Source organism: Thalia democratica, chromosome 5 (genome assembly GCF_965202585.1).
Source record: "Thalia democratica chromosome 5, ktThaDemo2.hap1.1, whole genome shotgun sequence".
Classification (NCBI taxonomy): Eukaryota; Metazoa; Chordata; class Thaliacea; order Salpida; family Salpidae; genus Thalia; species Thalia democratica.
The window spans coordinates 23,991,804-24,001,856 of record NC_139169.1 but is presented as its reverse complement, the minus strand read 5'-3'; the positions used below and the strand labels follow the sequence as shown (position 1 = coordinate 24,001,856).

The window sequence follows — 10,053 nt, the reverse complement described above, 5'->3', positions numbered from 1 at the left end:
GATAGTATGAACAATTACCGTTCTTTCTTTTAATTAAATTAATTTTTAATTGGATTTTGTTTTATTGCATTAACAGGATACAATGGCTAGATTTATGATTACCTGGATACATATACAGTTAATTGTGTATAGATTTATGGATAACAGTTGTTTCAATAGTACTACTTTTTTTTAAGACCAAGGGTAGTTTAAAAAAAAAATTGAATAAATTTTAAACTTGTATACATCAAAAATTATTCTAAAAACTTGTAAAAATACTAATTTGTGTGAGTAGTGTTTAAAATTATAGAGTAGTTTTTCAATTATTTATCAATTTATGTTTTCAAGTTCGTTAAAAATGTAAAAAAATAAACTTGAAGAAATTCTTTTAAAAAACAAAGGTCTTCAGGTAAAACAAGATTTAATTTATAGCTTTTATTTTTAGATTTGTAGGTTTAACTGCAATTTACTATAAACTAATTGTTAGTACTGTTGTAAGCAGAAACGTTTTACTTTTTTATATTTAAATAGCCATGCATAACTGACTTTGACATCGAAGCAGTAACAAAGTTATTGAACAAAAACTTGATATATTTGAAAGTAACTACAAACTTTTAAATTTCACCTCCCACTTACTTAACTATTTATATTAATTACAATCGAGCGCAATGTATGAGAAATCATACACAAACCGATTAACAGAAACTTCTTCATGGGCTGGTAGATTTTGTACAGAAGACCTTTGTGGATATCTGAGCTCATCAAATATCTGAGCTCATCAAATGATAATCATCAAATATCTTCATGCTTTTTCATTGGTGTGTGGAGCTATTTAATTGGAGGGGTGACAATCTTCAGCAAGGATGTGTGCGAGTTGTGAAATCACTTCAAATTAGTATTTAAGTTGTTTGTTTTGATTTTACAGCAAGAAGCTATAAGCTTGTTTATAATGTTATCTTATTGCCTAGTATGATATTGTTTACTTAATGTTGAAAAATTATCTGCTTGGTGTTAATTTTTTGACAAAAATTATTTTTATGTAATAATGGTTTACTATCTTATCAATTCTACTAATGATATTTAATTAAGCTTAGTTTATAATGTTGTAAAATAATCGATGTTTATTTAAATACTGTTTTCATCTTTTTAAATATTTTTCTTCTTTAAAAATTCACAAACATATATAAATTGTGTTGGTTTTAACACAACTTGTTCTTAGGTATAACTTTAGGTTGCACGACTATTCAAATTAGAACAATTCAATTTTTATTAATTTTGATATATTGTTTATTATCTCCTTTAAAAATCAAATAAAAAAGTTATTATCATAATTGTATTATTTTGTCCTGCATGAGCGTTTTTTTTAAAAACATATTACCTTTTGAGTTGTAGCCTCTCAAATGTATTTTAAGAATTTAAATTGTTGGAATTTGAACTGCCGTATAACCATAGTTTTGGGGTAACTAATAATAAAGAATCTCATGGTTTAATTACGGTGTACCTTGAATGTCAAGTGAACAAAATTAAAATACTGAGGTTCATACTTTTTTATACAAGTCTTAATGTGTAGATATATGATTTAGATTGCTTTTCATACATAATATCTAGAAACACTTCCAGTATATTAGTGATAAAGTTTTTAAGGTATGCCTCTTATGTTTTATGATAAACTTGTAAAAACAAGGTAGACAACATTCGTCTTAAAATATTAAACGTTTCTTTGTACAATATTTTAGATGTTTTCAACATAACTGAAACTTGAAAGTTATCTAAACTTGTCATTTTTAAATATTCTAAAATTAAGTGTATAAAAATAAATTAATATTTGCAATCTGCCATCCAAAATAGATTATATTAATTAACCTTACTAAAATTAAGCTAAAACTGAGTAGTATTGATAATCATAACAAACAAAATTAATATAAAATTATTAATTGTAATATTATCCATAATAAATATATTATCCAGATTAATTCTAATATTATTATTCTATTATAAATAATGATCCACAAAAAGATTAAAAAAAAAGTCTAAATGAAATAAATTATAAATATAAGTTTCTTTGAAAGAGACGTGAATAAAGTAATTCAAAATAAATAAATATAATTTATTAAACTTAAACTTAATTCCATGTATTTTTTTGCTGAACTTAAGAAACTAATATTTATTTTTACAATTAGAATATAGTATATAGTAAAATACCTTTATTTGTAGACGGATTTGCTCCAATTTCTAATTTATAAAATTTCATTCAATTAAAAAGTTGAAATTTTAAAATTCCTTATTTTTTCTACTCTTTTTATAATACAGTTAATTGTAGTTTATTACTTTTTTTTATATAATTTTAAGTTTTATAAATATTAAATGTCTAATTCTACCTTATAAAAGTTTTTATTTTAATAGATATATTCTGACGTTAATTTTTAATATATTTAAAAATTAAAAAATTCATTAAAAGTGTCTAGCTTCTTGCTGTAAATAACAAACTTTTATCACTCATTTTTTGTTTTGTGTTCGCTCTTCTTGTTTTGTTTATCCGCCTGAATTTGTTTTATATAATTAATCTAATTAACTATAGTCAGTGTTAAGAGTTAGTAACTTGTAGGCAGACTTGGTAAAAAGCACTGTGTTTAATGTTAAAAAAATCTCGGTAGTAAAATTAAAATCTGTTATAATAGTTATGTTAATCCTATTGCCAGAGATTTTTTAACACTTAACACAGTGCTTATTACCAGTACTGCTCCAGTACTGGTAATTTTTAGCAGCCAATTTTAAGTTGGAATTGCCAATTGATTTAAGTTTCTATCCTTAATTCGAAATAAGTTTTAATATTTAATCCTTTACGAATCATAAAATCACCATTAAATCAAAGTTATACGAAATAAATCGCAACTCTTTTCTTTACAGTATATCGTTAGTATCTAACCCAAATTTGTAAGCAGTACGTTAGAAATTATTCCTTTGTTTAATGAATTTCGCTTCAACAAAGTATTTTCGTTTACTCATGTGCTAATATTTCTTTCGAAATTTCTCTTAACCCCTACCTCTTATCTTTTACCCAAGTACTCTCAAAAGAATGTCATTGTTTGGTTTTTATCATCAAATAAACTTCCCTGCATTGGTATTCATTAAAGCACGAATGACAAATCAACCCAGTGTTATTTTTATTTTAAATATGAAATGACACTTACTAACCCCTCATTTGTGAACGAGCTTATACTCCTCACAGGTATAAGTAGGCTCTTTATGGTAGCATAAGTGTTATATTCTCTCTGAGTCTCCTGTAACATTTATCTAACTTTGCAACCAATTTAATTGCTCTTTTGTTAATTTTAAAGGATTTTTAATGCAAGCGATATATTGTAAAGAATATTTGCGAGTTAATAACAGCATCATATAAAGCACAAGTAAAAGTTTAAAAAGGTAATAATAGCATTTAACTAGTTTTTTAATACTTCACCTTAAATTTTTTGTAAGGTTGTATACTGCCTGTTATACATATTTGGTCCAAGTAGGAATTTGTTTAGGTAAAAATTATTTTACTTACAAAGATTAAATATTTTTCACCTTAAAATGTTACAGTTAATGCTGTTAAATTTGTCCAATTTTCGCTCTACATTACGTTTTATTAAGCAAATATTTAATGCTGCTCAGATTTCAAGCAATATTACTACAACCGATGTGTTAAAAGTAGCCGAAAGGTGGGGTAGGCAACTATTTTAATTGGTGCAGAGTGTCAAAGAAACCTATAATATAATTAAAGTCAAAAAGTATACCTAGAATTCTTAAATATAAATAACGAAATTAGATGAGATACAAGAAATCTATGATATAAATTTTTGTAATATTTGAAGTTATAAAGTGTTAGTTTAGTATTTGAAGTTAAATATATAAAACATTTGTTACATCATTAAGATATCTTTTTGAGATGTACATATACTATTTAAAACAGTTAAGTATTAAATTTATTTACATGCGCAAAAGGATTAGGAGTTTGTAATTTTAAAACCTAGAAAATATACTTGAGAAACGCTGTTAATGAGCTAAATGTGCAAAAGATGCTTAAATATCACAGATATAATAACTCTGAGCTGTTTTTACAGCATAATTGATTTAAATACTTTATTTGGATAGATTTATTAATGTGCTGTACTTAAAATATCACATTTTAATTTATTTACACCATAGTTATTTGTCTTAACCAAAAAAGATTGCTCAATTTACTTGACTGTAAAGAGCTTATTTAATTGAAGTTTTGTAATTTTTCTAAAAGTTGTTACAAATTTCAACCTCATTTAGAGCGATACTTAATCTATGGTAAATTTGCTTCTTTTAGAGGTAAATTTATTTATTACAAATTGTTTGAAAATCTTTATAAATTAGTATTTAACTGTAACATTTTAAAGGTAAATAAACCCATTATATTTAACATTTTTTTATTGAACAAGCTAAAAATACATTTATTTACTTAAACAATATTTTGTATATTTGGGGTAAATTTGTTAAATACATTCCAAAAAGGAGTAAAATATAACAAAAATGCATTTAATTTTAGCTCAACATGTATCAATAATATTAAGTGATCTGGATTTAAGCTTTTCAAGACCTGATAGAAATTCGTACAAAATACTTCACCTCACCGTATACATTTTTTGCACTCAAGGTTAGCCCCGAAGTTCTCAACTGTACTCCGAAAAACATCAGTGACCTATTTTTAATATAGCGGTCAGCAGCTTACAAGTCCCGAATAGAAATTTCCGCGGGCTTGATGAATAGTTGCATTAATCATTTGAAAATCTCATTTATGACCGAAAATGTTATAAAAATGCCAATCAGTCACTAATCATTGAGTACAGAGCTAAAATTATTACAACAAACACGTTTTTCAATGATTTAAAATGTATGCAGGGTTGCCCAAAAAACCTGGAATTTTGAACAAAAATCACTAAAAAAAACAGAAATTTCAACATGTTAAATAGTAAATTTTAGATTTGACATAAAAAATCTGCAGTATAGATAAAGTTGTCATCATCAAAAAATAATTTATTAAAAATACAAATTTAAAGTAACTTTACAATACTTTCACACTATATAACACAGTTTATTAACTTTTATAAAAAATTAGACCCCAAAAATGTGTTCTTTTAATAACCTAGAGGAAATACTTAAAACCTGGAGGAAGGTTGCCAAAACCATTTGGCAACCCTGTATATGGCCTACTGGATCCACCCGAACAGTGCCTTTTATTTATGCCTTTATGGATTTAGATCGTTGTTTCAAAATGAGATACTAATTTTCGTATTTGATAAATTGCAACTTATGACTGAAAGTACATTGCCAGCCGCAGTTTGGAAATTTTTAGCCAATGAATTACAAAAGTCATTTATGTATATTTTACAAGGTAAATAATAAAGTTTCCACTGAATTAGAAATATTCGAAATTATATTAATAAAACATCTCAAGTTTTATTATTATAAGTTTAACACCATTTTTTAGATGGTAGCAGTTTAATTATTTTACTTTACAACAATGCTGTCTAGGTTAGATTAAGTTTATTAGTTCACCCAAAGCTTCGTAATAATTCTGCTTGTGAACTTTTTTCAAATGCTACATAAAATAGCATCCAAATGTCTTGCTTAATCATAAGATTTAATATTAATGCGACATAAGAAAACTTGATTAACAACTCATGAATGTAAAAAAAAGTTCTTGAATAAATTTTGTCTTATGAATACGGTTTAAGCAAAAAATTTCTTAACATTTTGCTAATAAAAAGAAGCAACTTAATGTTTTTAATATTAGTAAGTTTACTGTTTAATTAAATTTGATTGGTATTATTCACACCTTCAGGAGGTTTTAGGCAAAAAATAATAATGGTTGGTGCAACGTATGACCAAGGTTATAAATAACTTTAAAAACACGTTATCGTTATTTTAGTTATGGTAACCTCAGGTCAAAATGTTAGTTTCTTCAATAAAAGTTAAAAAATGTTCTTAGCTGAGTAAAAAAATATTATAGCCTTAAAATTTAATGATATACTCAAAGAAAACAAATGTAAGTCAACTTAAGTTGATAAACTTGATTTCAAAATATACTATAATTAAAAAGATACAACAGTCTTAATGTATATTAGGGTGCTTACAAAAAAGCAATATTTGAGTTTTCAGCTAAAAACATTTTTACATGTGGCAAATATAACAGCAACAAATTATATCAAAAAAACTTTAGAAAAATTTTAGCTGACTTTTTAGTTTTTCATGGTAGAAATTTTCAATTTTATAAAAACAATCCCTATGCAAAGTGCATGGGACCACAAAATGCGACAGCAAAAGTTTTTAGCTGGTAATAAATTTACATATTACTGGCAAATATCACAGAAGCACATTGTGGACAACTTAAGTTATGAAAAAAAGTTTAATAAACACATTTCTTGATTAAAAAAAAAAAGATAGTTTACAATAAGTAACAAAAATACTATAAAATCAAGAAAATCTTTAAATAGTTTTAAATTTTTTACAATGTGTTTTTGTAATAATTTCCACATGTAAAATAACTTCCAGCTAAAAACTTTAAGGTCACACTTTTTAAGTCCCATACAGTTTGCATTGGGATTTTTTTCAAAAAATTGAAAAGTTGTACCATTAATTTTTTTTTAAGTCAGCTAAAAATTTTCAAAAGCTGTTTTGTAATTGCCAAAAAAAAAAGCTACAGACTCGAAGAATGCATTTTTTATAAAAACTTTAGTTGACATACTTATATAATAGAGAAACTAATTAAGTACATCTACTTTAAATAAAAAACTTTTTTTTTTGCTAAAAGAAAACTAAAAAATATGTACCTTTAAGGAAAGCAAATATTAAGTCAATAATTGGCAGAAATACTTTTAAAACAGCTAATACTTCTATCTTATGTCACATTTTAGATTTAATAACTTTTTTTGTCTGCCATTAAACAGCAATATTATAAAACATTTGTAAGTGAAGTTTTTTTAAGTTGAGACAAAACGCAATACTATAACTCATTCTCACTGATAAACAGATACAAAACGGTAAGTAAACTTACTTTTTTTAACTACGTTATTACTTATCAAAAAAGCTTGTACTTTTTTATTAGCACCATACATAAAACAACCGCCATAAAAAGTTTGAATACATAATGTTTTATTTATAACACTTTATACACTAAAAATGTTGAAACTCTTATTTTAGAGATGTTTTGAAACTTGATAATAAATTTGAAGCTTATTTGTTATTGATAATATGCATGAATATTAACAAGACTTAAAAACTTTATATAAAAACTTAAAAACTTTTTACTACATAACATTAAACAGAAGAAAGAATTATCTAAACAATTAAACGTCATATCCGACAAGGCTGCCCCTTCCAATGACCTCACCAACAAAGAACCAGCAGCAAACTTCAGTGAAGACCATGGCGTTCAAAAGCGCTTGTTTCACTGGAAGCTGTGTGAACTGCATTGAAGTCACGTTTGAAATTCCTGTGTTAAAATGATTTGTTTATAAATAAGTGTATTTTATTTATTTTCTTTTTTGTTGATTTGAAGTTACATTGCTTATTCCTGTTTAAAATTTAGTTGTTTACAAAAAACTGTATTTTAATGTGCATGGTAATTATCGATTAGTAGATTATTTATTTTTTAATTATTTTACTTTTTCTTATATGAAACTGATATAATTAGAAATGATTATAGAAATGGTATTTTTTAATATACTTAATAACCAGTGAAATTAAACAAACAATTTTATTACAAAGTAAACCATAACTTTTATTGAATCAAATTACTGATTCCTGTAACAATTAAACCATTAAAGTTTTTCTAAACTATAAATTAATTTGTTAGAAAAAAGCAACTAAAATGATATAAAATTGAAAGTTTTTAAACTTTTATTGATACAAGCTCTAATTCAACTTTTTTAAATATTAAATACTCGTTGACATCATTAAATAATCAGATGATAAAAGTTGAAAAGTTTTAAACACAGTTATGAATTTATACTATAAAAACAATCAATTTTTACTTTCTTTTTACTTTTTTTCAAAGAGTATTAATAATATTAGCTAAATTTCAGTGGAGATAAAAGTCAAGTTCAGTATAGCAGAGTTTTTTACTCATAATAGTTTTTATTAGATTATTAATAAGAACTTTTTTAAATACATTTTAAAATTTAAAAGATCAATAAGAATGTTTGTAATTTAAATTTTTGTAACTTCTTATTGGTATATCTTAAAGAGCCAAGCCTAAATAACCTAAGTATAAGCTTTGTGTAAGAAAAATTTAGTAAGATTTTAATACGTCTAGTTTTAACTTTTTAAGCTAATCACGAACTAATTTAACAATCTAGGAAACAAAATATTAATAGAGATTTTTCAAAGTAATAAATACTCTCAATACAAACTAATAACAATAAAACTTTTTTGTAAGGGATAAGTACAAAAATACAAGTAAATTAAATTATTAAAATAAAAAGTAAATTATTAAGAAAACAACGCTATTGGTGGGTAGATATTTTTTACAAGTTGCACTTACTTTAAACTTAGCAAGCATGTAATTCTACCATTAATAGATTTGTATATAAGAATAGGAGACGTAATATTAAACATTCATAATGATCGAAAGAAATAATTAAAATTTAAAAAATCAAAACAATTTTCTAGGATTTGCTCTTGAACTTTCTTAGTTTAAACTTAACTCAAGAAAAAAAAAAAATTGTAGTATTTAACTTAGTTTTGAGTAAAAGTGCTATATTTTTTACTGCTGGTCTTAAATGTTTATCTTTTACTTAAGATTATTAAGATATATTTTTTTCTTGTAATGGTAGAATAATATAATGAAGTATGACTTAAAAATTCAAGACAAAATGAACAAAGATAGAATTTTAGTGAATTGTTTTTAATTCAAAGAAAATTGTCAATGAAAAGTTTCTACTGCTTCTATTTTATCTAAAACTTTACAGTAAAACTTTTATGAAAAGTATATTATTTTATTTAAATTAAAAAAATATTTATTTATTTTAATATCTTATAAAGTATTTTAGTATAAATAACTTGAGAGTATGCCAACCTTTAGTGAAAAGAATAGCAAACTTAAATTTATAAACAAAAAAATCTATAAATACAAAACTTTTATATGTTTAAAAATAAAGCAAACAAAATGTTCAAACTAGTTTAGCTGAGTAACATTTATGATAACTCAATAACTTAAGAGATATTCTAATTCAATAATTTTGTAAAAATTTAGCAAATAAATGCCTTTAGTAAGAAGAGGGATGGCCTGTCCAACTTCAACAGGGGTGGGTGGGCGAAGTTCTACTTTTGCGTAATACATGAACTTGCTCAATTGAGGTTTTGCTGCCTCCATCAATACTGGAACCTGTGCTGAAAGTTTTGCCACCAACTTGCTCATATTGATTTTATTTAAAGTCTGAGAAAATATATTTTATTGCAAAACTAAGTTAGGCTAAAAACATGTTTTTTGTTGACTACTACAAGCAGATATTTATGCACACATTTTGGTTTTAGAAAATAGAACATACAAATAATAAATTTTATAATATTTAGAAAAACATTCTAGCAAGTGTTTGATAATTATACATTAATAACACTTTTTAAAATATAAAAATGTTTACTATTATGGTATATTGCAGCAAAATTATTTTGATAAAAACAGTACTTTATGAATTAGTTTATAAGTAAACTAATGTTTATTGCAAGTTGTTTCTACTTTGTACACTTATATTTTTGCTATCAGACACTTCTAATAGTCGAATAAAATTCATAACAACTTTGAGATTTATAGGATCAAAGTCAGTGAGTTCAATAGTTATCAAGGTTTTTTTAAAACAAAAATGCAAAAATAAACCTTGTTCACTAAAAATATTTTTTTAATTTTATAAATATTGTTCTTCAAATTTTTACAGTCATAAAATATAGTTCAAATATTACTAATATTTATGTAACTCATATCAAGGAATTTTCATAATATGAAAAAATCATACATCTTTCTTTTATTTGAAATTTATATTTTTAAACTTCCAACACCAGAAACAATGT

General features: G+C 24.5%; 1 protein-coding gene across 1 annotated transcript; it reads right to left on the bottom strand.

Moving 5' to 3' along the window:
• Positions 1 to 7,319: 7,319 nt before the first annotated feature.
• On the bottom strand, positions 7,320 to 9,419 carry LOC145837063 (ATP synthase F(0) complex subunit g, mitochondrial-like). Its single transcript, XM_082944828.1, has 2 exons — positions 9,253 to 9,419; positions 7,320 to 7,480 (listed from the first exon to the last, which is right to left on the bottom strand). The coding sequence occupies exons 1-2, from the start codon at positions 9,404 to 9,406 to the stop codon at positions 7,335 to 7,337; spliced, it is 300 nt and encodes a 99-aa protein (XP_082800954.1). The 5' UTR covers positions 9,407 to 9,419; the 3' UTR covers positions 7,320 to 7,334.
• Positions 9,420 to 10,053: the final 634 nt, after the last annotated feature.

Excerpts from the sequence above, each read along its gene's own strand:
- LOC145837063 (XM_082944828.1), bottom strand. The coding sequence starts at position 9,406 with ATGAGCAAGTTGGTGGCAAAACTTTCAGCACAGGTTCCAGTATTGATG. Across the intron at positions 7,481-9,252 it reads CATCCCTCTTCTTACTAAAG|GAATTTCAAACGTGACTTCA; the intron begins GCATTTATTTGC and ends ATTTTAACACAG.